This window comes from Gobio gobio (assembly GCF_949357685.1).
Source record: "Gobio gobio genome assembly, chromosome: 24".
NCBI lineage: Eukaryota > Metazoa > Chordata > Actinopteri > Cypriniformes > Gobionidae > Gobio > Gobio gobio.
This window is the reverse complement of record NC_137120.1, coordinates 23,918,826-23,945,994: the sequence shown is the minus strand read 5'-3', so window position 1 is coordinate 23,945,994 and position 27,169 is coordinate 23,918,826. Positions and strand designations below refer to the sequence as shown.

At 42.3% G+C, this 27,169-nt stretch overlaps 1 protein-coding gene across 3 annotated transcripts in view; it reads left to right on the top strand.

Annotated features, from left to right (window-relative positions):
- The window catches only part of grip2b (glutamate receptor interacting protein 2b), a 293,833-nt gene that overhangs the window by 227,325 nt on the left and 39,339 nt on the right, over positions 1-27,169 (top strand). For 2 of the 3 annotated variants that reach the window (XM_079807130.1, XM_079807132.1), the window contains exons 8-12: positions 1,442-1,589; positions 3,745-3,914; positions 19,348-19,488; positions 22,360-22,512; positions 25,354-25,543. In XM_079807130.1, coding sequence (XP_079663256.1) covers positions 1,442-1,589; positions 3,745-3,914; positions 19,348-19,488; positions 22,360-22,512; positions 25,354-25,543 — 802 coding nt within the window. The remainder of the gene's footprint in view (positions 1-1,441; positions 1,590-3,744; positions 3,915-19,347; positions 19,489-22,359; positions 22,513-25,353; positions 25,544-27,169) is intronic. The other variant, XM_079807131.1, reaches the window with a different exon arrangement.

The window sequence follows — 27,169 nt, the reverse complement described above, 5'->3', positions numbered from 1 at the left end:
AGCAGACTAGACCAATCCTATCAGACTGGGCCATCTGACCAATCAGAGCAGAGTAGACCAATCCCAACAGACTGGACAGACTGGGACATCTGCCCAATAAAAGCAGAGTAGACCAATCACAACAGACTGGGCCCTCTGACCAATCAGAGCAGAGTAGACCAATCACAACAGACTGGTAATTTGACCAATCATTACAAAGTGGACCAATCACAACAGACTGGGCCATCTGACCAATAAGAGCAGAGTAGACCAATCACAACAGACTGGGCCATCTGACCAATAAGAGCAGAGTAGACCAATCACAACAGACTGGGCCATCTGACCAATAAGAGCAGACTAGACCAATCACAACAGACTGGGCCATCTGACCAATCAAGAGCAGACTAGACCAATCCCAACAGACTGGGCCATCTGACCAATAAGAGCAGAGTAGACCAATCACAACAGACTGGGCCATCTGACCAATCAAGAGCAGAGTCGACCAATCACAAAAGACTGGGCCATCTGACCGATCAAGAGCAGAGTAGACCAATCACAACAGACTGGGCCATCTGACCAATAAGAGCAGAGTAGACCAATCACAACAGACTGAGCCATCTGACCAATAAGAGCAGACTAGACAAATCACAACAGACTGGGCCATCTGACCAATAAGAGCAGACTAGACCAAGCACAACAGACTGGGCCATCTGACCAATCAAGAGCAGACTAGACCAATCACAACAGACTGGGCCATCTGACCAATAAGAGCAGAGTAGACCAAGCACAACAGACTGGGCCATCTGACCAATAAGAGCAGAGTAGACCAATCACAACAAACTGGGCCATCTGACCAATTAGGGCAGAGTAGACTAATCAGAACAGACTGGATTACCTGACCAATCCGAGCAGAGCTGGCTCTCAGAAAGGAGGGGTTTAGAGAGACTGAATCCTCTATTGAACCCTTTCAGACACTGAGAAATGAGGTAATGTGCAAATTAAAGTGTTTTATGACCTTGGTTGCATGTAAACCTATTGTAGGAGACCTTCAAAATGAAATTACGAACCTTTAAAATAACATAATAGGAGCACTTTAAGAGAGTGCCTGTCATTTTCCAGAAGCAGTGCTTCTCTCCAGAGAGCTCTGCTCTGTTTAACCATCTTAGGATGAACAGCAGACTGTTGACCTGCAAGAGCAGATAAAGAACCCTTTTACTGTACTGAAGGCTAGTTTAGGTTAGCTTTAATTAGCATAACGCCCACTGTTGTTCTCCTTGTAGAGTTTAAAGGGTCATAGCTTAGGATATAGACGTTTGAGAGAAACTTTCAGAGCTCAGAACTTCCTGCCCAGTCCAAAAAGAGTCTATTGAATCTAAGCTGCAAAAACGATCTGTTAAGAAACCACAGCTAAACCTCACCGTAACAATGCTATCCTTGTTTGTCCTTATCACCTGCCTTCCAGACTCGGTGACAAACGCTTCAGGTCCTCTGCTGGTGGAGATTGCCAAGGCGCCCGGAGCGAGTCTGGGAATTACTCTGACCGCTGCCATGCACAGGAACAAACAGGCCATCGTCATCGACAAGATCAAATCTGCTAGCGTGGTGGACAGGTACACACTCAATGGGCCTCATTCAGCAAACTTGAGCAGAACAACTTTCTGTGTAAATTGAAAAAAACACATGTAAGCTTTTTTTCTCATGTAAAATGTTTTTGGGGAAAAAAATCCGTCGTAAAATTGTATGTTAAACTATTTTTATGTTAATAGTTTGTAAAAAAAAAAAAAAAAAAAAAAAAGATAATTATAATAATAATTTAAATTCTTAAATAGTTTTTAAAATGGAGCTTACACAATTGTTTTTATTTCTCCTTACTTAATATTTTTTGTAAAATCATTATTACGTAAAGGATTTTATTTCTTTTTTTTGTAACTTGTTTATAAACCATAACATTTATTTTAATACTGTAAATTGTTTAAATTTTTCTTAAACAAATTGTTTGTAAAACCATTCTTCCTCAAATATCTATTTAGCTAAATTTTTACAGATTTTATGTAAATCTTCTTACATAACTTATTCGTAAAACTGTTTTACTTAAAGCATTTTATTGCTGTCCTTTTTGCACAATGATTTTATTTATTTTTATGCAAATTGGTCGTAAAACAGTTTTTACGTAATTTGATTTATTTTCATGTAAATTGTATGTAAAACCATTCTTACTCAAATATCTTTTTTACCTACATTTTTCACAAAGCAAATTTTACGTAAATGTTTTAAAGTTTTCCTACATAAATTGTTTGTAAAACCGTTCGTTGAGTGGAGGCAGCCAAGTCTTCATCTCCTGATGATTGAAGCTTCATAACATCGGTGATGTTCCAACATAACGTCGAATGTGACCGACTGAAAGGGAACTGCTTTTACATAATTTGATTTCTTAACGGAAATTGTTTGTAAAACCATTCTTCCGCAAATTTACCGTTTTCCTAGCCTGACAAGCCAGACCCACATCAAGATGTTGGGTCTGGGAACTCACCATTAGCAGGGCTCAATCCGAGGGGGGGGGGTAAACGGTTGTCTTTCAAATTCCCTCTGCACGCAATAGGATAGCGCTACAACCAACCAGAGTAACGAAGAAGGTGAAGCGGAGCTAGTTGATATATTAAACTTGATATATTAAACTCCGAACACATCTTCCTTGACTTCAGTGCCGAAGAATGACTTCAGTGCCGTTCTTTGTTCTTTTCTTAACTCCAAGTCTTCCAGAGTCGCGGCCATAGCCGATTTGAAAGATCGCTGTTCGCCAGCTTCTTTGTTTACAAGTAGCACGCGGAACCGCAGCAACTCTGCCGTCATTATGTTAAGCCCGCCCACCGACTCTATACACGATGTGATTGGCCTGACCAGAGTTTGGTTTTTCCAGCTCACAAGCTAACGGAGAGTTGCTAGACAACCCTGGCTGCAAATTATATTTGGGGTGCATCTAGATTTCTAGGCTACCGTTTTCCTAAATTGTTCACACTTTTACATAAATGTTTTTAAATCTTCCTACATAAATGGTTTGAAAAAATGTTTGTATATATAGGATTTTATATCTGTCAAACCATTTTTGCACAACTGATTTGATTAATTTTGATGCAAATTGATGGTAAAACTGTTTTTACATAATTGTAATTATTTACACGTAAATTGTTTGTACAACCATTCCTCTGCAAAAAACATTTTACCAACATTTTTAACAAAGCCATTTTTACGTAATTAAAAATAGAAATCTTCCTACATAAATTGTTTGTAAAACTGTTCGTATGTAAAGGATTTTATTTATCTAAAAAAATAGCAAAACTGATATTTATTTTTATGTAAATTGATCGTAAACCTGTTTTCATATCATTTGATTCATTTTCACATAACTCTTTTGTAAAACCATTCTTACGTAAAGGATTGTATTTCTGTAAACTGAAAAAAATAAACATTATTATACAAATTATGAAGTCATTCTTTACATAATCATTTCACAAACAATTTACTCAAAAATTATTATTCTGTTGAATACAGCTGAACTTAAATCCCTCAGAAAAATAAGTTATAGACTTTATAGTCTCATTTTTGTTATGCAGTTAATATTTTAAAGACAAGAAGAAAAATCATCCGCAATGTATTTAGCGTCCATATTGTTATATTATTAATATGGTAATTTGGATCAGTTGTAATGTTGTCTCTAACACTTCCCACATTTATGACAGTTCTAGCAGTTCTCTGTTTGCCTCTCAGGTCAGGAGCGTTACATGTGGGTGATCATATCCTGTCTATAGACGGCACCAGCACAGAGCACTGCTCGGTTCTGGAGGCAACGCAGCTGCTGGCCAGCACTTCTGATCAGACCAAACTAGAGATCCTACCCGCACACCAAACACGCCTGCCCGGAAAACCCCAGGACACTGGTGAGAGAAGGGAGAAAATGTGGAATTTGGTGCAGTTTTCCAGACATGGATTAGGCTTAATCAGAGGCGTCTTCAACAGATGGCTAAATCTGATCTTGGAACAGGCCTTAACTGTGTCTGGAAAACTGAATGTAATCATGCACTGTAAAAAAAAAATATAAAAAAAACATTGCTGCCTTAAATTTTTAAGTACAATCAACTTGGATATTTAAGTCATTTCAACTTTAAGAAAATGAGTTGAATCTTGTATAGCTTTTTAAAAAAGTATTTATATTAACCTATTATTAGTTACTTAACTTATTTGATGAGATAAAGCAATGCAAAAACATAACTTATTGATCATATAATTTTTTTACAGTGGGTCAATGACAACACTTTGTCCATATTAATAGTTAGAGTTAATTTATTTGAAAACAAATTATAAATGCAAGTCATACATGCAAGTCACTTCTATGATAAATGTTCTTATTTTTTCATACAAAAAAATAATTTTATGAAATATTATTAAATATTAATACAAAATATTAGCTTATAAAAAATATTATAAATCAAAATCATGGTTGATTGTAAAATATCATGTGGTACAACCCTGTAATAAAACAATGATAATTAACAATTTATATTTCACAATATTTGTTAAAAAAATACTTTAAAAATAGTGATTAAGATGATAAGATGTTGATGTATCAAAAAACGTCTCGGTTACGTATGTAACCCTCGTTCCCTGGCGAATGTGTTGGGTGTCGCCCAGCCTGCAGCTCTGCAGATGTCTGTTAGCGAGGCGCCATGCGCTAGAGCCCAAGAGGAGGCCACACTCCGGGTGGAGTGTGCCCTCACACCAAGGGGACATGGTCTACCTTGCTGCTGGTAAGCCAAAACAATGGTGTCTACTATCCAGTGAGACAACCTCTGATTTGAGAGAGCACTTCCCTTCCGCTCTCCACCATAACAGACAAAGAGCTGGTCTGAGGTCCTGAAACACTGCGTCATGTCTACATAAGCGCGGAGAGCGCGTACTGGACAGAGCAATGCCAAGGCTGGGTCTGCCTCCTCCAAAGGCAGCGCTTGCAGGTTCACTACCTGATCTCTGAAGGGAGTGGTAGGAACCTTGGGCACATATCCAGGCCGGGGTCTCAAGGTCACGTGAGAGTTAGCCGGCCCGAATTCTAGGCACGCTTCGTCAACCGAAAATGCCTGTAGGTCCCCGACCCTCTTAAGAGAGGCCAATGCGGTCAGCAGAGCCGTCTTCATCGACAGAAACTTAATATCGACCGACCGCAAAGGCTCAAGGGAGGCCTCTGCAGAGCACTTAGGACTACTGAGAGGTCCCAAGAGGGAACGAGAGGAGAGCGAGGAGGATTCAGTCTCCTCGCCCCCCTCAGGAACCTGATGATCAGGTCGTGCTGACTTACCTTCTTGTTCTCCAAGAGATCGTGGTGGGCAGATATAGCGGCCACATAAACTTTGAGGGTGGAGGGAGACAGCCTTCGCTCCAGCCCCTCTTGGAGAAACTCAAGCACGGACCCGATCGGGCATTTCCAGGGGTCTTCTTGGCGGGAAGAGCACCAGGTGACGAAAAGGTTCCACTTCAACGCATAGAGGTATCGTGTAGACTCTGCCCTAGCGGAAGTGATGGTGGCGGCCACCGTAGGTGGCAGGCCACTCAAACCTGCCGCGTCCCGTCCAGAAGCCACACGTGGAGCTTCCAGAGCGCTGGACGCGGGTGCCAAAGGGTGCCCCGTCTCTGAGAGAGGAGGTCCGGTCTCAGAGGAATAGGCCAGGGAGGGGCTGTCGCAAAGGAGTAGCAGTTCTGAGAACCAGGTCTGGCCGTGCCAATACGGGGCGACCAACATGACCTGCTCCTTGTCCTCCCTGATCTTGCACAGTACTCGTGCGAGAAGGCTCACTGGGGGAAACGCATATAAGCGTAGGCCCTGGGGCCAGCTGTGCGCCAGTGCATCCGTGCCGAGCGTGCCCTCGGACAGGGAATAGTACAGGCTGCAGTGGGAAGAGTCTTGGGAGGCAAACAGATCTACCTGTGCGTCGCCGAACTGTTCCCAAATCAGCTGGACCGTCTGGGGATGGAGTCTCCATTCTCCAGGAAGTGGCTGAATCTGTGAGAGCTCGTCGGCTGCACGGTTCAGGACCCCCGGGATGTGGATAGCACGAAGGGACCTCAGGTGCTTCTGACTCCATAAAACGAGATGGCGGGCGAGTAGAGACATACGGCGGGAGCGTAGACCGCCCTGGTGGTTGATGTACGCTACTGTGGCCGTGTTGTCTGTCCGGACAAGTACGTGTTGACCCCTCAGCAACGCTCGGAAGCGGTGCAGGGCGAACCATACTGCCAGCAACTCGAGGCAATTGACATGCAGAAGGCACTGGGGTCCTGTCCAGGAGCCCGCGGCTGCTTGTCCATTGCACATGGCACCCCAGCCCGTGGAGGAGGCATCCGTTGATACAACAACATGCCTGGAAACTCGTTCTAAGGACACGCCGGCCCGTAGAAAACTGAGGTTCGACCACGGAGTGAGTGTCTGTAAGCAGGCCCGGGTTATTTGGACCCGGAGCGTGCCAGACCGCCATGCCCATCTCGGGACTTGATCGCGAAGCCAGTGCTGAAGCGGTCTCATATGTAGCAATCCGAGCAGCGTTACCGCGGCTGCAGATGCCATATGCCCCAGGAGCCTCTGAAAGTGTTTCAGTGGAACCGCACTCTTGCTCTCGATTTGACGGAGGCAAAAAACCCCGCTAGGGGCTGTAAAACCCCGACTTCATCTCGGCTGGAGGGACAGGTTCGATCGCACCCTTCGCCAGTAGGGTGGCAACCTCCGCTCGCATGACAGGGGCGTTGGCCCCGACCATAGTAAAGCGGACTCCCCGGAAACAGGGAGGAACCTGCGCGAACTGAATCGCGTAGCCGCACCTGACTGTCTTCGCGACCCAGCGGGACAGCCCTGGAATCTGAAGCCAGGCTCCCAGGAACTGCACCAGCGGGGTCATTCGGACTACAGGTGTACCCGGTGTGGGGCAGCGATGCAGCGTTACCGACCCGGACAAGGGAGGCTGTTGGGCGTCCCGGTGTGGGGGTGCGGTTAACTGCTGCGTCCTGACAGAGGAGACCAGGGAAGGACGCACGTTCCACTGGGGTCTGCTCTGCCAGGAGGCTGGCGACAGAGTGGGATGCGAGTGGCGGGACCCGTGGGTGGCGCGCACTGACATCACCGATCTCTGGGGGCTCAGGGATGGGAGTGTTAATTCTTTCTTTGACCAAATTAGGGTGCTGCTGACCCGGGGGCCAGCTGCTGAACAAAGGATTCTCCCCCGGCCCTCCACCGGGGGAAGGAGTGGTCCTGCTACCATCTCCTCGAAAGAATTTCCCATCCCTGAGCCGTCCGTCTCAGGAGCGCCGCTTGGCCTGGCGTTTAGCGGGGCGCGGGGCGGCCTGAGGGGACTTGGACGCCTTCCTACGGCTTCCTCCGCGACCCGGCCCGGGTGAAGGCTGCTGCTTGGACCGGGTGGGAGGGGCGGGAGCCTTAGGAGGGCGTCCTCGGCGGCGAGCAGGCTGAGGCGACTGTGCCGGCGGCTGGGTGGAAGCAGCAGCTGGCCGCCGGGGCAGTACATGCTTGAGAGCCTCAGTCTGCTTCTGGGCGGTAGAAAACTGTTGGGCGAAGTTTTCAACCGCTCCACCGAAGAGGCCAGCCTGGGATATGGGGGCATCGAGGAAACGTGTCCGCTCGGTGTCCCGCATATCGCCCAGGTTTAGCCACAGGTGTCTCTCCTGGACCACATTTGTGGACATCACTTGACCCAGGGAGCGTGCGGTCACCTTCGTCGCCCGGAGAGCGAGGTCGGTGGCGGCACGCAGCTCATTTAAGAGCCCCGGATCAACTCCACCCTCGTGCATGTCCCTGAGGATCCTGGCCTGGTAGACCTGAAGGATCGCCATGGCATGCAAAGAGGCGGCAGCCTGCCCCGCGGCTCTGTGCGATTTCGCCACCAATGTTGATGTGAATCGACAGGCTTTGGAGGGGTGCTTAGGATCGCCTCGCCAGGTCGAAGCGCTCTGAGGACACAGTTGCATCGCAACAGAACGTTCAACCTGGGGGACCCCAGTGTACCCGTTGGCCGCGGCCCCATCGAGGATGGAGAAGGCGGAGGAGACTGCAGACCGGTCACGGGAAGACAACGGGGACTTCCAGGACCGGGCAATCTCCTCATGCAGCTCGGGAAAGAAAGGTATTGAGGGCGGGGACTGACGTGAGTCAGCGCGGGCCCCCAGATACCAATCATCGAGCCGCGAGCGTTCGGGACAGGGCGGAGGGTTCCACTCTATCCCTAGACTCGCGGCTGCCCGAGACAGCATGGCTGTCAGCTCTGGGTCCGACTCGGGCAATGCTGGCGCGCCCGAAGGTGGCAGCACAGCCGAGTCATCATCCTCAGAGGACGCGAGCCCACCTTCTGATGCTGTGACCGACATCTCGTCATCTTCCGGAGCGCCAAACGAAATGCACGGGGGAGCCGGAGCTGGCCCCGCGATTTCAGTCTGGACACTCGCGGGTTGCGGAACGCTAGAGGGAGGTGTGGCCCGAGGCATGAGCGTCGGGGCTTTGTTCCACACCGTAACCCTCAGGTCACCCTGACCACCAGCCGAAGTACTGGCCACGGGGGGCGCAGTAGATCGGGGTGTGGTTGAGGGGACTCTCACTTCATTACGAAGATCCTTGAGTCTTGACCGCAGGACCGCGATGGTCATGTTCCCGCAGTGGGAACATGACTCATCCAAGAACGCTGCTTGAGCATGCTGAACGCCCAAGCATACCAAGCAGAGATCGTGCCCATCAAAAGAATTCAGCGACCGGCCACACCCAGAAGTACACGGGCGAGACATCCTGAAAAGGACGTGCCACGTGTAAGCTCTTTTATGAGAGGAAGCTTCGCAGAGACGCCGAAGCGCCCAGGGACCACACACCAGCTGTCAGACGGACCACTGCGCAGATCAGCAGGCAGGCAGTATGCGATCACTGGAACGCACCGTAGATCCAACGCCTCTGGAAAGCTGCTCGTCTCGAAGGCTTGACAAAGACTCAGTTGTAGGCTTGAAGGAGTGAAGAGGTTCTCTTGGCTCCAAAGCAGAAACATAATGCGATGTTGCCAGCGTACTTCCTTATATACCCACACGGTGGGGCGGAGTTACGCATGCAAATTCCGCATGCCCATGGCATTGGCACGCCATTGGGCGCTGTTAAATTCTCGAAGGTAATTGGCTTCTAGGCGAAACCCCCATTCGTCAGTCACTGACGTACGTTGGAGTGACTGAACGAAAGGGAACTTAATATAAATGTTTTACTTAATTGTAACACCACACAATATGTTAAGAGTCGTTTGCTTTGTTGAAAAAGAACTTGGTACATGCAAATATGTTTTACTTGATCTTAAACAGTCATTGGGCAAATGAATTATTAAAATATATTTGATATGATTAAATATACATAAAAAAAATGTTAATAAAAAAATAGCATAAACTTTGCGAAACTTTCATCAACCAAATCAAAGTCGTGACACAAAAAAATGTAAAAATACTTTTACCTTGAAAATAAACATTTAAATGTTTTTCGGAAAAAAGGTGTAAAAAAATTGATGGTTACACCACGTGATAAAATTTGTCGAAAAATAAGAAAAATCTACAAAACCATAAGAAACCCTGAATTGAACATGGTGCATGCATTTTAAGCTATATTTTAAAACATATTTAGCTTTCTTTATCCTTTGGCAGTCTTATTTGTCATTTATAATAAATAGAATAAAAATACTTTTAACATAAAAATATTTTATTATATTTAACCCTTAAATCCATAAATGTTTCAACAATCATTATTTGGGTCTTTAGCAATGCAGAACAATATAAAACTCTCCTGATATTAGAGTAACAATACAGAAGGATAAAATAAAGCATATTTTCTTCCCTTTTGGAGCTTGGAAGGGTTCAGTTTGAGCAGATGTTTTATACCATCATCACTGTCCTTGTCAGAGCTCATTTCCCAGTACATTCAGCATCTGGCTCCTATTCACCATCAAAACTATCATTTTCAACATCTTCAAAAATCAATATTTCGATCATTGGCAGCTTCTTCACCAGATCCAGAATCAAGTGACAGTGACAGTAATATTTAATTGCGTTCAGAACTTGCTCTGCAGTAAATCACTGAGCCATTTCAAGTTTTGCTGATGATACTTCCTATTCTTTTGTTTTCTGCCTGCGGTAACTATGAGTGAAACGTCACTTCATTGTTGTGTATCAGACATTGCCACCTTGTGGAATAAAGGTCAATTGAATAGAAAAATTATACTTGCACTGTTACACACCTCGGGTCGTTAGCGACCCTATACAATTTTTACAAAAAATGTATGGGAAAAAAAGGTATTCTTTATCATTTTTTCTTGTTATGTTGTTTGTAATGCATTGATTGAGGAATACTATGAAGGTTAATGTCTAACTTTAAAAAAATTTATTTGGAGGAGGGTTGTGAATGACGTCCCAGGTCACTAAAGACTTGAGGTATACGTTCAAGGGTTAATTTTATTTGATCATGGTAATCATTCAAGACCTTCACATTGAACCACAATGCTTTTTTACAAAAGGTACGGCAACCCTTTCCCTGTTTATTTCAAAGGAGGTCACAATATTTCCTTGCTAATTATAGCAATATAAACGGCACATGTATCCTCTTCGGATGCCCAAATGAGGACGAGAAAACATGGATGCCGAGACTGCTCTGTCATCTCATCTGCTGTCATCTCATTTAATTAGCTTCTCGCTCTGCTTGATGTCGCCCCGCGAGTTTTAGACCGCAAGACAGATTTAATCACAGAGACCTGCTCACCCTAGAAAACCAACAGACTGCGGCCCGATATCAAACCGAGGTGGACGAAGACCCAGATTAGTTATTTTCAGCACCGTTTATATGCAAAATCAGGAGATGAACAGATGTCCAATGGTGCAGACCACATTGCGGTAAAAGCCTGAATTAGTATACGCTATTACAGCATGCATGAGGTCCTCTGAGAATCTAATCAATAGAGTATTATCATAGAGCGAATAAACATATTCTGTAATTGCAGGACTTTATTGGATACACCCAATGATTGGTCCAATTATAGAAGAGGTCGAAACTTCAAATGGTTGTTATGACTTTGAAGTTCTTGCTACTTTGGTTCTGCAGTCACCCAAAACCTTAGATGCCCATCGATTTCAATCTAGTCCAATTCTTGCCCCACGTCTGCAGCCATGTTTCTGCTGCTCAGCATTTAATTACGCCTGCTAAAGCTCCAAGATGGCCTCTTGAATTGCATGCATTGCTTGCACACATCATAAAACAGAGTTTATGATTCCAGGACAGCCGTGATGCCCAGATTTTTGGAGACAGGAACAAACGTCCCTAATGGATACGGACAAGTAAAGTGGTTTAGTTTTCCAGCATCTGATCTGTCCTGTTGAAATATCACATGGCACTATATAGGTCATTCCCTGCCGCACTGAGAACCCAAGAGAGGAGGTGGAAGGCTGTAATGATGGAAAAATATATTTGCGTGTGTGAACTATCAGCTCCGGCAGTATGACTTCAATCAAAAATTGACACCCACTCGCTGGGCCCGTGTCAAAATTACACAGAAACTTCACCCAGGAAATAAATGGAGTTTGACATTTTGCCATACACTCCTACATTTTTGATTCTCATTTTCCATATGCATATATTATAGCTGACCTTGTTAGGGGAAGAAAATAAAGTATGTCTTTTACCAGCTCATTTGGGATTGCTGTCTGAGATCGTGGGATTTAAAGTGGGGAAGGATAGAAAATGAGCATCTTAATAGATATACATATTTGGTAGACACTTTTATCCAAAGCAACATTGATATTATGTTACATATGGTAGAAGCTAGCCAATCAGATTGAAACTTGTAATTTATTGTGCATATATTATAAAAATCTAGTTTAAAGGGGTCCTTTAATGCCCCTTTTTACATGATGTAAAATAAGTCTCTGATGTCCCCAGAGTGTGTATGTGAAGTTTCAGCTCAAAATACCCTACACATATTTTTTTATAGCATGTTAATATTGTCCCTTTTTGAGAGTGAGCAAAAACCCACTGTTTTTGTGTGTGTCCCTTTAAATGCAAATGAGCTGCTGTTCCCGACCCCCTTTCTAGAAGAGGGTGTCACTAACCCGTGAATAATGGTGCGCTCAAGTCATGTAGTAAAGATCGTATTTACAAGTTGAACGCACATGAACGCCACCACGAAGTCGTAAATACTAGTGGGAAGTTCGGGATTTTCTTTAAGCCCCGATCTGTACAAGTTGGGGGCGTGTCAGTGAGAAACATAGTGGAATCAATGGATGCAATGTCTGTAGTTGACGGTAAATTTTTGTTGAAATTCGGTTTACTCATCCTAGAAACTGGCATTTATCATGTGCTTGTTATAATTACAATTAGCCTAATAAATAACCTAATATATAACGATACAGTTTACAGTGGCTTCATAGATTAATTAAAACGTAAAAGATTAAAACTCACCTGATGCGCATTCTTTGTTCTTAATTTTCTATAAGCAGAGTTAACAAATCTTGCTGTATTTTTAGGAAATTCATTATAAGAAGGTACACCGCCATCTTGCTCCGACCAAAGAGACTTGCACGCACATGATGTCATAAACATGACTTCTCACCTCATAAATACGAACATCCCAGGAGGACTTGAACGCACCATAAGCTCGTTGAAGTCCCTACCAGATGTTTGTTGTAGTCCTTAAAAAGCGATAAAAAAAAGAAAATATCTCCCTTTGCTTTGTACTTTGAACGTTGTAATTTTGCAAATGTTGTTTATACTCAAACCACAAAATTACACACTAACTAAAATTACAAAAGTGAAATCATAATCAACCACCCCTTTAAAACACATGATAAGATCTTATAAATGTAATTAGGTGCCAAGCACCGAAGGTGCATAGGCACCTATTGTATTCGTTGGCGTTTCTATTATTATTATTACATTTCTTCTTCCGCAGGAAGTCTATGACAGCCCATTGAACCATTTGCAGAAAAGTTATACAATTTAGCACACAATTAGAAGACCGTCTGAACTGTCACCAAAGCAAATTTGGAGTCTCCAGCTCAATCTCTCTAGCGCCACTAACTGTCCAAATTTGGAGTCTCCAGCTCAATCTCTCTAGCGCCACTAACTGTCCAAATTTGCACTCACATTTATGCTAATAACTTTTGAATTACAAAGGCTAGAAACAAAGATTCCTTGGCTCAAGACGATTCGATTGCACCCTATGATGTCATTTTCCGTCATGAAACTTTTTCCGCCATTTAAAATTTTCTGAAAAACCTACTTTTTTTTAAAGGAGAACTCCGGGAATTTTTAAGTTAATCTTGATCGTTATAACTTTGTGAGTACTGTCTATATATATATATATATATATATATAAAAAAAAAAAAAAAAACGGATTGGTGCTTGCAACACGGAGCTGTTACAGTTAATGCCCAGAGCTCCCACTCTGCTAAAACAGTAGTTATGGAGGCATATACATAAAGAGTGTCTTTGTGCCTCATAACAGACACAAAATGCCATTAAAATGTTTGTCCAACATGAACAGGGCCCTTACATGACAACGAGATGCGTTTAGCAACTTAGCCATTGTTTAAATTCACCTAAATAGTATTTTAGACAGCTAGCTGTAGTCTCGCGCTGAAGTCCCGTGGGAACTCAGTTGTAGCCGGAAAAATGTAAATAGTCCAGGTGGGAGGACCATCAAACTCAAAAGCCTCTTCCATGTGTTCAAAATCTTCGATATTCTCCATAGTTACGTTACGAACCATTTCTTCTTCACTTGTGAGCAAGATCATCACTCTTCACACACACAACACTCCTCCCACCTGGACTATTCCCCGGAGTTCTCCTTTAACTTGTCCTAGGCCATTGCTCTGATTTTCACAGAAATGGAACCAGATCATCTTCAGACCATGCCAACAAAAAGTTTTCAACGCTTTAGTGCTTTACTGACCAAACTTGGTGTGTGTTATGAAGACCATGACCTGAGGCTACCTGCACAGTTTCGGCGCAGTGCCACCTACTGATCAGGGAAAATTGACATTTTTACTTATACGTTTTTGGCCGGTTTAAACGGTTTGGCCAAAAATCACACAAATCTCTTTAAATTCAGTTTAGCATGCCGAGTCGAATGATACACAATTTTGCCATATCGACCATTTTGAATTTTGCGTTAAAATGCAATATTTTACGAATGCATTGGCATATAGTTACGGAACTCAGTATGTGTCTTACGGCACCATGCCCTGACAGTACTCAAAACGTTTTGGGGCAGTGCCACCTTGTTGTCGAAATTTGAAAAAATGCTAATAACTTGATTAAATTAGACTAATGAAACTATTGTAGGTCTTAAAAGATTCCTTGGGTCAGGTCGAGAACAAACTTCCTGTGCGCCATTTTGATTTTCTTCATAAACATACTTTTTTAACTCCTCTTAGACCATTTTTCAGATTTTCACCAAAATCGAATTGTATCATCTTCAGACCATGTCGGCAAAAAGTTAGGGATTTCGTGTCAATAGATGAAACCATTTTCATTTTGGAGGAATTACATTTTTTATGTATGTTTGAATAAAAAAAAAAAAGCATGTCATTGACCCATGATGATATCGCACATCCCACTTTGGATGGAAGTCAGCAACATTTAGATAGTAGTCCAGATAGTAACTGATTTTTAATTATTATTCATTTGCAGAATATGTCTGTCATACAGAAATGCCCTACACCAAATCTAATAATAAATTAGCCCAAGTCACTGCTAAAAAACCTCAGCACCAGTCACCTGCTGGTTCAATTCGTGTTTTAGATAAATGACGTGCTCTTAAAAAAGCAGTATTGTAATCTCCTTACTGGAATTAAGCTCCTGTCACATCAGCCTGTGTGGGAGACTTTACCGGCATCATTCCTGGTGTTCTCAATTCCCACATCAAGAGACAGAGTTGTGTTTCTTCAAGACATAGCAGACGAGCTTAGCATAAGCCACAAACGAGAGGGAATTAGCGCTCAACCGTTAGGTGATGCTTCATTGGTGCTCAGACAAACAGATAGTAGTATTTAACCTGGCTTGTGAAAATCTGTCTGAACGTGGCATTTCTTAGTGTCTCATCACATTCTGTGTGGCAAAAAAAAACAAAAACATAATGCTAATATGTAGTTTTGCAGGTTCAGGAGATGTTGGTTGTTTAGTAACGTACTTAAGATTAAAAAAGTAGTGAGTAGACTTCATTAAAACCTTAATGTGTAATCACACACACAAATACACACATCCCCCCAAGCGTTTTAAAGCTTCTTATGGTTTTCCAGAGATGGAGGAGGGTAAAGCTAAGCTAAGTTTTTGAATGTCACATAATTTAGTTAGGGCATTTCACATTAATACCCTGTTGGAAAATCCATCTCGAGGTGGTACTGTGTTTTGGTGGCTAGTTTCTAGTGGACTAACAAACTAGCCAGGGCCGGCTCTAGCTCTTTGGTTGCCCTAGGCGAGATTGAGTTTTGCGCCCCCCCCCCCCCTCTAATTGTTAAGCCCACCGGCAACTATAGTTGCCAGTGTATAGTTGTCATTTTCCTTCTGTAAGTATTTTTCTAGATATTATCCATGTTGTATATCTTAATGACACACAAGCAGACAACCAAATAAAGGATTGCAAGAAAAAAAATATATATTAACTTCCTTCCTGTCACATGAGACTGCCAACTTCCTACCCCTACTTCCAGGGAGCACAACGAAGGCAAACCCTCCCAAAGAAAGGTAATTTTCATGTTACTAATAAGTATTTTTTGTTGACATATATATATCAACATAATCATGAAGGTCTCTAGAATCATCCAAACAAAACACATCTTACAACAGATCTATAGTTTTTAGTATACTTAGTCAAACATAATAAATTTGATTATGAATAAAGATTGATCTGTTGAAAGCAGTTATTTTGAGTTAGATGCTAAATGTTCTCCTCTTATTCATATTTGACATTGAAGGGGTGCATACAACATATTTGCCCACCGGCAACTATAGTTGCCACAGATTCAAATACGATTTTCAAGAAAAAATACAAAAACCTGGGGAAAATAAATGCAGAACATGCCATTCAGAAAAAAATGTGCACAAATGGGTTAAGTATTTATAAAAACTATATAAACAAAAATGCTCCTATTGTTACTCCAAGACTTAAAAAGCTAATTATGACTTAAATGATACACTCTAATAAATTGCACATACAAAAATGCTACAAAGAAAGTTGGAGGATATTTAACAAATTATGACTCAAACTATGGATGAACAAACAAAAATGCTTTTATAGTCACTCCAACACTTAATCAAGAAAGTTAAGACTTGAAGGATCAACTGCAATAAATTGGTCATACACAAATGCTAGAAAGAATGTTCAAGGATATTTACCAAATATGAACTCCATAAACTGTGCAAAAACACTCTTAAGCACCTGTAAAGACACTTAAGCAAATTATGACCCATAAACTGGATTAACTATACCCTCTACAAACAAAAGTGCTATTATGGATACACTGTACTTACCACTACAAAATTAAAATATATAAGTTCTTGTAGCTCTATCCCTATCTTAAATAATAAAAGATGAACAGTTGTTTCTGGCATTTCTATTCACCTTCAAAATTGACGCAGCATTAAAATTTGGCTCGTCTGGATTTCCTTATTGTCAGTGAAATGCGTAGAAATATGTAGATAACTAGCTAGCTAGTGATAGCTTAGTGACAGCAATAAAACGTCCAATGCCGTCCAATATTAGTTGATAATATCGATAATACGAACTAAATTTATTTCGTTTGACACCTTTATGGCTGAGATGAGAAGACTTACCTCTATACTGGGCTTTCTTTTGATCGTCTGCCTTTCTCTTTTTCCGTCCCTGTGTAACTTACTCGAGGGTTTAGACCGGTTCATTTTTGAAGAACGCGCCAGTGCTGAGCACTTGCCTGACAGCCTGTGCTAGACAATATTCACTTTCAATTCAATCTAATAATCAGGTTAAGTAATTAAACGTGCGGCTGAGGGGGCGCCCAAGGATGATCATGTTTAATAAACAGTATGTTTTATTTCGCTTGTTTTAATTCTATGCTTAATGGGAAGTAAGTTTAAGGGCGCCACTAGAGGGCGCCTGGCTGCGCCCCCAACACATTTGTCGCCCTAGGCAACCGCCTAGCTCGCCTATAGCAAACGCCGGCCCTGAAACTAGCTGCCTGCTAGGCATACAGGCTTCTGATGGTAAGAAAATTACAATAAAGTAACAGTTATGAGATACTGTATAGTCACAATTACAATAAAGTCACATTTAAGAGAGATAGTCGCAATCATGAGATTTCAAAAAAGTTGCATTTATGATAAAGTTGCAATAACGATAAAGTCACAATCATGAGATATAGTCGCAATTACGATAAATGAGCAATTATGAGATATAGTCGCAATTAGGATTGTAACACAGTTCGATGTTATGGGAAGAAGGAGGCGGGAACTGGGGAACATTCAACACTTTAATCAAAAATAAACAGGCCTGGTCCTCTCTCGTCCTTCACTGTCGCCACTCCTCCTTTTATGCCGCCGTAGCTCCTCCGTGAGAGAAACGAGACCGGTGTGAGGCGCAGGTGGCGGTCATTAGCTATCAAACCACCAGCATCGCGCCGTTCTCTCACAGCTCTCGCCCGCCCTGCTTGTCACAAGGATAAAGTCACATTTATGAGATAGCCGCATTTATGATAGTCGCAATCATGAGATATAATCACAATTACTACAAAGTCACTTTTATGAGATATAGTGGCAATTGTGATAGTCACATTTATAAGATATAATCACAATTACGTTAAAGTCGCATTTACGAGATAGTTGCAATTACGATACATTTGCAATGAGATAGTCGCAATTACAATAGTCACATTTATTAGATATAGTTGCAGTTAGGATAAAGTCACATTTATGAGATTGTCGCATTTATGATAATGTTGCAATTACGATAATCCATTTATGAAATATAGTCAATTACGTTAGTCGCATTTATGAGATGGTCGCAATCATGATAAAGTCGCAATTAGATAGTCGCAATTACAATCACATTTATGAGATATAGTCACAATTACGATAAAGTTGCATTTATGAGATATAGTTGCAATTAAAATAAAGTCCCAATCATGAGATATAGTTGCAATTACGATTAGAAATAAAGTCCAATTTTGTCAAACAAAGTTGCAATTATGAGAAATACGATTATGAGCAATTATGAGTTACAAGTACAAGATAGTCACTGTCTCAAGATAGTATGACAAATAAAGTCCCAATTACAAGATTACAAGGATTGTTCTACTGACGAAACACTGCAAAAATATCTTTCCAAAAAAAATAAAATTTGTAGACAAAAAACTCCAGACAACTTGAGCTGTGGAAAAGTATGACTGATGCAGCTTTTACAGCAGATGCCTATCCCTCAAAGCCTCGCTTCCATACCTGTCATGGTGTTGCTTTGAAAAAGGCCTATAAGGTCACAATTATGAGTTAAAGTCGCAATTAAAAGAAATAATCACAATTACAAGATATAAAGTTGCAGTTATGAGAAGTCGATCGCACTTGTGAGGCAGTCATAATTAATTTGTAACATTCAGCCTATGTTTTGTTAATAATGTTGTTAGTTGGTGGGCTTCCACAGTCCAATATTTATCAAATATTAATACATATACAAATTCCGCAGTCCAATATTAATATATATATAAAAAAAAAAAAATCTGTATATTTTTTGTAATTTTGTATGCATTGGGTCGCCACTTTACATCCAGAATCTGGGTCCAGAACCACTGTCCTGTAATAAATTACTTGTTCAAGTGTGCTTGTTTAATTTATCAAATAAATTGTACTGTCTTTTAAATTCAGTCTTCTGCTACTGTCAGACCCACTGCATTATGAGTGCTTGGAGATACTGCAGTCCTGCAGAACAAATGAGAACAAGCACAAACAGAGGCACTCAATTATACGGCCTGCCTCTAGCAGCAGGACTTCATTAGCCTGTTTTGCTAATGAGTTTTCTCATTGTTTTGCATGCACATTCATTTTCCACAGACCAGTATTAGAGACGGATAATATCACTCGAATGCGACTTCAACAGACCCTCAAGAAACCAAATGATGGATTTCAGTGTTCAAATGAGTATTAATGAGAACAATATCGAAAGAACGCCACATAGTTGGAGTGTAAACCTGCATATGTATTTATAAAAATGTTTTTAACTATTTTGTCATTATGTAATTAATGCATGTTATTAATTTCTCAACTCAATTTAGTCATTCATTTTGTGTGTTTAGTGAAAGTTCAGAAAAGTGACCACCCGCACTGCTGGGATCCCTGTGTGAACTACTGCCATTCTCAACATCCTGGTCACTGCAAGACATCGACATGGACCTCTGCTTCCAGTAACCCATCCAGCTCTCAGGATTACTGTAAATGTAACCACATTACATTATTTTTACAGTTACAATTATCACCTTTTAAGATGAGTTCCCTTTCAGTCGGTCACATTCGACGTACGACGTGCAGTTTCGGGTCTCAACTTCAATGGCACATCAACTGCCTCGAGTTGTTAGCAATACGTCTTGTCTCTGGTGCTAACGGCACTGCAGAGAGCACCCATTGAACCATTGTAGTCAGCAGAGTTGAACATCTTGTCTTGGAAGACAGTGCTCCTGACCGCATTGGCTTCCGTTAAGAGGGTCCTGCAGGCATTTTCGGTCGACGAATCTTGCCTAGAGTTTGGGCTGGCCACCTCTCACGTGATCCTGAGACCCTGACCCGGATATGTGCCCAAGGTTCCCACCACTCCCTTCTGGGACCAGGTGGTGAACCTGCAAGCGCTGCCCTTGGAGGAGACAGACGCAGCCCTGGCATTCCTCTGTCCCGTCCACGCGCTGCGGTTATACATGGACAGAACGCAAAGCTTCAGGACCTCAGAACAGCTCTTCATCTGTTACGGAGGCCAGCAGAAGGGAAAGGCTGTCTCCAAGCAAAGGATGGCCCACTGGATAGTGGATGTCCTCGCCTTGGCGTACCATACACAAGGCGTGCCTTGCCTGCTCGGGTTGAGAGCCCACTCCACTAGGAGTGTTGCCTCTTCCTGGGCGTTGGCGCATGGCGCCTCGCTAAAAGATATATGTAGAGCTGCGGGCTGGGTGACACCTAACACGTTCGCTAGATTCTGTAGCCTCCTTGTAGAACCGGTTTCTTTCCGTGTGCTCGCTTTAACCAGCCAGTAACACCGAAGTGCCCATTCTAAGTGTCGGCTTGCTGTGCCATTCCGCTCATCATGGACTGGATAAGTGCGCTTTATTACTCCAGTAAGTTCCCCAGCTAGGCGAACCCTGTTGAGTTGCTTCACCACCATACGGCTGTCAGATGTGGCGGAGCATCTGACGCCAGGCCCAGTAGCATAAGCGCACTCCAGTGCTGTGCCCTCTGCTGAGCTAGGTGCCTTATGTTGTGACCCCTACGGCGGTCCCATATGTGTATTCTTCCACGGTACGGCTCCCTACGGCGAGCCTGTGTCTTTCCCTTGGCAGAGTCTGCTCTACTGTCTCTTTCCGGTGTAGTCTCGGGGGGTATCTGAGGGGCTTACGCAGGGCGCTGGAAGTGGCAACAGCCATGGCATTTTCCATAGGGATCCCAATTCGTCGGTGACGTCCGACGTAAGTCGAACGTGACCGGCTGAAAGGGAACGTCGCGGTTACGTATGTAACCCTCGTTCCCTGAAGAAGGGAACGGAGATGTATGTCCCGTCGCCACAGTTGCTGTACTATCAATGCATGGCCAAGTCACTATTTCGGTGTGCGCTGCATCCGCTTCTGTATTTATACCAGCGCTGCGGGGTGGAGCGTGAGATGCAAATCTCGCACACCAATGGCCATTGGCCCGTTCTGTATACACTCGAAGCTGATAGGGCTCCCAGAAGTTATCCCAATTCGTCGTTGACGTCCAACGTACGTCTCCATTCCCTCCTTCAGGGAATGAGAGTTACATATATACGTAACCGAGACGTTTTCTTGAAAGCAGTAAAAATAACTATTTAAATGGGCCTTGAGATGCATTTTCTGGATGCTATACAGTCATTTAAAATCACCATGAAATCAAATTAGTTAATTCTTATATTTTTACAGAATGTTGAATTGCTTATTATAAATGGTTTATGCCATTAGGGGTGTAACGGTCAGTGTTGGGGAGTAACTAGTTATATGCCTCCTTCTTCCCTGAACAAAGAACTTCATTACAGCCACATCGACCAAATGAAAGGTGCTTGGTTCATCGCTACACTACTGTCAATAGACAACCCAGGTAGCAAAAACAGTTCAGCCCGATAATGGCCCAGATCTGGCAGGCCGGTAGAAGTAACTCGGCCCCGGACCAAATATACTTGCATGAGTTTGGCTACCAAAACTGCTGGCATTGGGCCACAATCATGCCGACAAGAATTTAACACTTACCCGGTACTGGCCCGAGTCTGGGTACAAAAAAGAGTTGACACTGCCGGCATTGGGCCACAATCACGCCAATAGAAATTAACACTTACCCGGTACTGGCCCGAGTCTGGGTACAAAAAAGAGTTGACACTGCCGGCATTGGGCCACAATCACGCCAACAGAAATGGTACACTTAGTCCGGTACTGGTCCGAGACTGGGTACTAAAACTGAGCTGCCGCAATTGGCCCGATTGCGCTGGAAACCTGGCAATGGACCTTTATTTGCACACAAAATGTTGCTAATGTGACAGCACAATTTTGCAATGTCTGGTCATTTTGTCTGGGTTTCCTGCACCAAAACAGTCATATTTTAGTTTTTCATGACCAACTCATGTTTTCTTCATGAAATCTATTTCTCTATCATCCATCTTCATTTACATGTAAAAAGGCATTATGTTAATATGGAAAATTGTTCTTAACCCAGACATCCACCTCCCAGTGGTTTCCTCAAAATCGAATATAACATCCCCTTAAATAACAAATGCTTAGAGGACTGGATAGATCTGCAAAGACTAGCAAGGGATCATTAACCTGCAGTGAGCCACTCAGTCACTTGGGCCATTGCCATCTCTTTTATTTATATATATATATATATATATATATATATATATATATATATATATATATATATATATATATATATATATATATATATATATATATATATATATATATATATATATATATATATATATATATATATATATATATATATATATATATATATATATATATATATATATATATATATTATTTTAATGCAGTTACACCGTCTGACTTTCTCTCTGTTTTCCACTATCTTCTCCTTAGCGGTAGTCTGCACAAACTTCTCCCCTGGGTCCACAACCACATCGGGCATGACCAGCCAGGGTTCCAGCACGCTACCCCGGGCCGCTCCTCCCATGAGCCCGCGGAACTCCATGCTAAAGAGAAGACAGAGGAAAAAAGAGCTCAAAAGCTCCTGTAGGTGACTAGATCGGTTTTAATTGTGTGATATTTTCTTCTTGAAACGGTCGAAAACAGCATACTAACTAAATTATGTCTTATAAGTGAATGATTTGTAATGCTCTGCGTAGGCTTTTAAATGTCTTCATGAAAAGACTATGCACCTGACTGATTCCATTAGAGTTAGATGTTAGCGTGTTGCTAAGCTAATTACACAATAGTCTAATAGTGCATTCAAGTCATGATGGAAGGATCGTATTTACAGGTTGAACGCACATGAATGCCACCACAAATTCGTAATTACAAGTGGGGAAACTCAGGATGGCTGTGTCAGTGAGAAAACATGGTGAATTCAATGGATGCAGCGACTGTATTGAACGTAAATTTGTTGAAATTGATGGGGGCTATTTTTCATTTACAACTAGCTAAGTTGCATGATATGATAGTATATCACAAATATAGAACAAGCCAGTTTACAACACCTTCATAAATTGGTTAAAAAAATAAAGCAAAAACACATCTGATGAGCATTCTTAATTCATCATATTGAATATTTAAAGAGCACTTGTGGTGAAAATCAAGTTTTTAATGTTGTTTATACACCGATCGGGCATAACATTTATGACTTAAAGCTACACTGTGTGATATTTTCTCCCATCTAGCGGTGAAAAGGTATATGACCATCCAGTGAATATTAGTTTCTGTTCCTCTCAATTCCGATTTCGTTTTAACTCCTACGATGGCCGAATTAGTCCAAGATTAACATGGCTTCCAGTTCGACCTCGTTCACATTCGACACGGTGCCATCGAGTGTTAAAACGCGAAAGGCGAAGCTTGAATTTATGGGTATGTCCCTCTTTGGCTAATGTACTTTCAAGATGGAGGGGCAACATGGCAACCCGCATTTGAACCCCTCACCCATATGTATTTTCAATGGCATAATATAAACTTACGAGAATACTTTATTACTTGAAAGAAGTAAATATACATTAATGAGCACATATATTTTTGAAAGAACTGTGTTTTTAGCTAAGAATAAACTAAAAAAGATTCACAGTCTAGCTTTAATATTATATTAGATGTTAGCATGTTGCTAAGCTAACAACACAGTACTATAAGCACCGTTAAGCCAAAGTTGCACAGTTGAACCGCCTTGCAAAGTATACCTCTTTTGACTCGTACGCGTACACAGGCGTTCAACGCATGCGCAGTTTTGAGCAATCTCTCGCCACGAGTTACGAGTAACTGCAAAAAAATTTTATGCGCATGTGTGACCTGCGCATACACGTAAAAAGTGAAGTATACTTTGGTCTTAGAAACGCTGTGAACACTAACATTTGGGTTAATAGTCTTTTTATTCAACTGTTTTTATCTATTAATAAAAAAAATTTACTGGTAGAGATGTTAGGATGTTGCTAAGGTAACAACACAAAGCACTAACAACACATCTCGCTTCGTTCCTCCATCTTGGATAGATTTTTCACTAGGTTTTGAAAGTGTTACTTTTAGGGACTGTTCATACAGAATACATTTTTGCACTCAACTGCACTGCTTTGCCACTGTTTATTTGTGTAAACAGCACATTCGACCATTGCGTTTGTGTATGGTGTCTTTTGCAGCATCTCGTGCATGACTTTTATGTTAAAGGGGTCATGAACTGGCTGTTGTCTGAGGTCAACTTATGACGTTTGCGTAGTTTTTATATTCAAAAATATCATAATGAATAAGTAATAGGCTATTTTCTGCCCTGGTTTTGAGGCTCTCTTAAGAAACGCTCAGTTTTTATGGGCGTGCCGCACTGAAGAATTAGAAGTAAATGCCTACGGCTAGGATTGGATAAGATTTGCATATTTAATGAGCTTCAGCTCTCCTGTCAGTGCATGTGGGAATTGTTTTGAAAGCGTGTGGAGAAGCGGCAACCGGAATGAATCGCCCACAGGGCTCGCAAAATGTCTTTATAAAACAAACACAATGATTCATCTCTCATCCACCCGCGACTGATTGGAATGTTTTTTATTAACGTTACTTGGCCTGCCCGATCGGTGAATATTACCGCGAACCGTACACACACACACACACACACACACACACATCAAGTCAAGAGAGTGAACAATGCACATCAAGAAAGGAATATTATTTCACTATTTAAGTTGTAAAAACATGTTTTACTCACATTAGTGTGTTGCTTCATTCATTCACGTAATCTCATCCTGTCTGCAAATCCAGTCTCTTGTTTACAAACGAATCCGTGGTTAAATGAAGGAACAGATGTGCAATGTCTTCCCCACGTGAGCTGAATATTCATTAAAATAAATAAATCCAGTTATAAAGTTAAATAAATAAAGTTAATCCATGCATTCATAATATTAGAATCCGAATGAAGCTTATGTGGTATGTTTACTGCTTAGAAATTTGATGCGGTTTAGCTCTGTGTAGGCCTATGTCATGTTAGTGGTACGAGTTGGTGGGCGGGGCTACAGAATCAGGTGTTGTTCTTTTTCTGTTGAGGCGGTGTTTCACCACACAATGACGTCAAGGTGTGGCACATTCTGAAATCGATCGTTTGCTGGGCCTGGTGTCTATAAAAGCTTTTCTTTGACAAACAAGGAAGATTTCAGCTCTGAAACTTACAGGATATTCTTATATTACCATGACCTTTTATATATCAAAAGCTCAAGGGAAAGTTGATTTCTCAATTCATGACCCCTTTAAAACGACAGTTAAAATTAGTTCAACTTTTTTTTAAAAAATGTATTCCATTTTCCTGTGCCTCATGTTTTTAAATTGTTAAAACATGTTCTGTGAATGGCACCTTAATGGGTTACATCCAGTACATTTATGATATTTCTCTCTGTTTAGCCGTGTCTTTAGCCTCAAGTTCTGTGGGCCCTGGCGGTCAAATAGTCCACACAGAGTCCAGTGTGATCACTCTGAGAGGAGACCCTCTCAATGGGTTTGGGGTTCAGCTACAAGGTGGAATATTTGCGACGGAGACCCTCTCTGCACCCCCTCTTATACGCTTCATTGAGCCGGACAGCTCGGCCGAAAGGTACGTCCCAAACTTTAACTCAACCGTTTGAGATATCCACGCTCAATCAAGCACATATAAAAATACTATTCAGAGCCACAACAGACTGAGGATCCATTAATAATGCAACCAGATCTTATAAAGGCTTCTCTATTTTTTAAGATTATGCCGTACGACAGAGCCGGCGTACACTGTCTCAGATAGAGGAGCTTGAAAATGATCAAGCTGGATGTGACTTGAATATTACCTCAGAATCTGGGTCAACACTCAGTAGCAGACTCACACTGCAAAAATCATGCCTTTTATCAGCAACGTTTAAGAAAGAGACATTAATTTTTAATATATTAAGAGACTGGAATGTGTCACTGTCATACTTGTGTGTTAAAAGGGAGGGAAAAGTTTAGGAAGGTTCTCCAAAACTAAATTCAATCCACTGGAAAGAAAAATCACAAAAGAACAACTTCAACATCTCATGGGAACATGCATTTTCCTAAACAGCATTGATATTAAATGGAGAGCAAATGGTTCCTAACGTATGCTTCTCAGATGGTTCTCTTGAGAAAAAGACCCCATAATCTCATGTCACACCTAGAGTTTCAAGAGAGATCTCAATAACGCCTCAAACGGCTTCAATCCGATTTTTCAGAGAGCAGATTTTATAGCTCCAAACATTTACTGTACGTCAACAATTGTCTCATTTGGGTCTCTTTGTAATTGTCCAAAGAAATTAAGATGAGATGAGTTTAGTCTGAGATGAGTTGCTACATCAGCTGCTTTGCTAACTTTTGCTAACATTTTACTTGTCTCATTTGGGTCTCTTATTATTTGCCCAAAGAAGTTTTTGAAGAAATATCTGAAAATAAGTTTGGTCTCTTTTTATTTATCCAGAAAATCATAGGAGAAACATCCAAAGTTGCTATAGACGGTCTGTAACAACTGTTCCCATTCAGTCGGTCACGTTCGACGTACGTCGGACGTACCGACGAATTGGGATCACTTCTGGGAGCCCCTATCAGCTTCGAGCTATCTAGAACCGGCCAATGAACAATTGGCGTGCGAGATTTGCATCTCGCGCTCCACCCCGCGCCGCGGGTATAAACAGGAAGCGAGAGCGAATGCACGCTGTCATTCACTTCGGAGCCACACGGCAGATGAAGACGACTCAAATTGAGTTCGCTGCTATCAGCAAGACATTAAAGAGTTTGAAAGAACCGGAGAAGAGGAGAAACGCGTGTTGGAGAGACGGCACATTCCAGCGGGACCGCGGAAGACTCATCAGCTGCCTCTGCGCAACAGAGAAAACTGCTGTTTTCACAGCAACAAATTTCTGTTGGTCTGGTTTGGGCGTTTTCCTGTATTGAGTACAGGCACGGGCTGCACTACAATCCCGTGCGCTGTCGCGTTTCCCCCTGAGTGCTTCAGCACAGAGCGTTTCCTCACAAAAGAGTACACGGGTGACGCTGCGTCTTTTTCAAGATGGCATTCCACCCGTGCGTTTCTGGATGCGGTTGTTTCCTGTCCTGACGGCCACGATCCCTCTCGCATAAACATGTTGAGACTGTGTCGTGGGTGATCCATGTTCTCCCAGGGGAACGGGATCACGTCGACGCGCTGGTCATCTCACCTTCCGCGTGAGGGTTTGAGTGT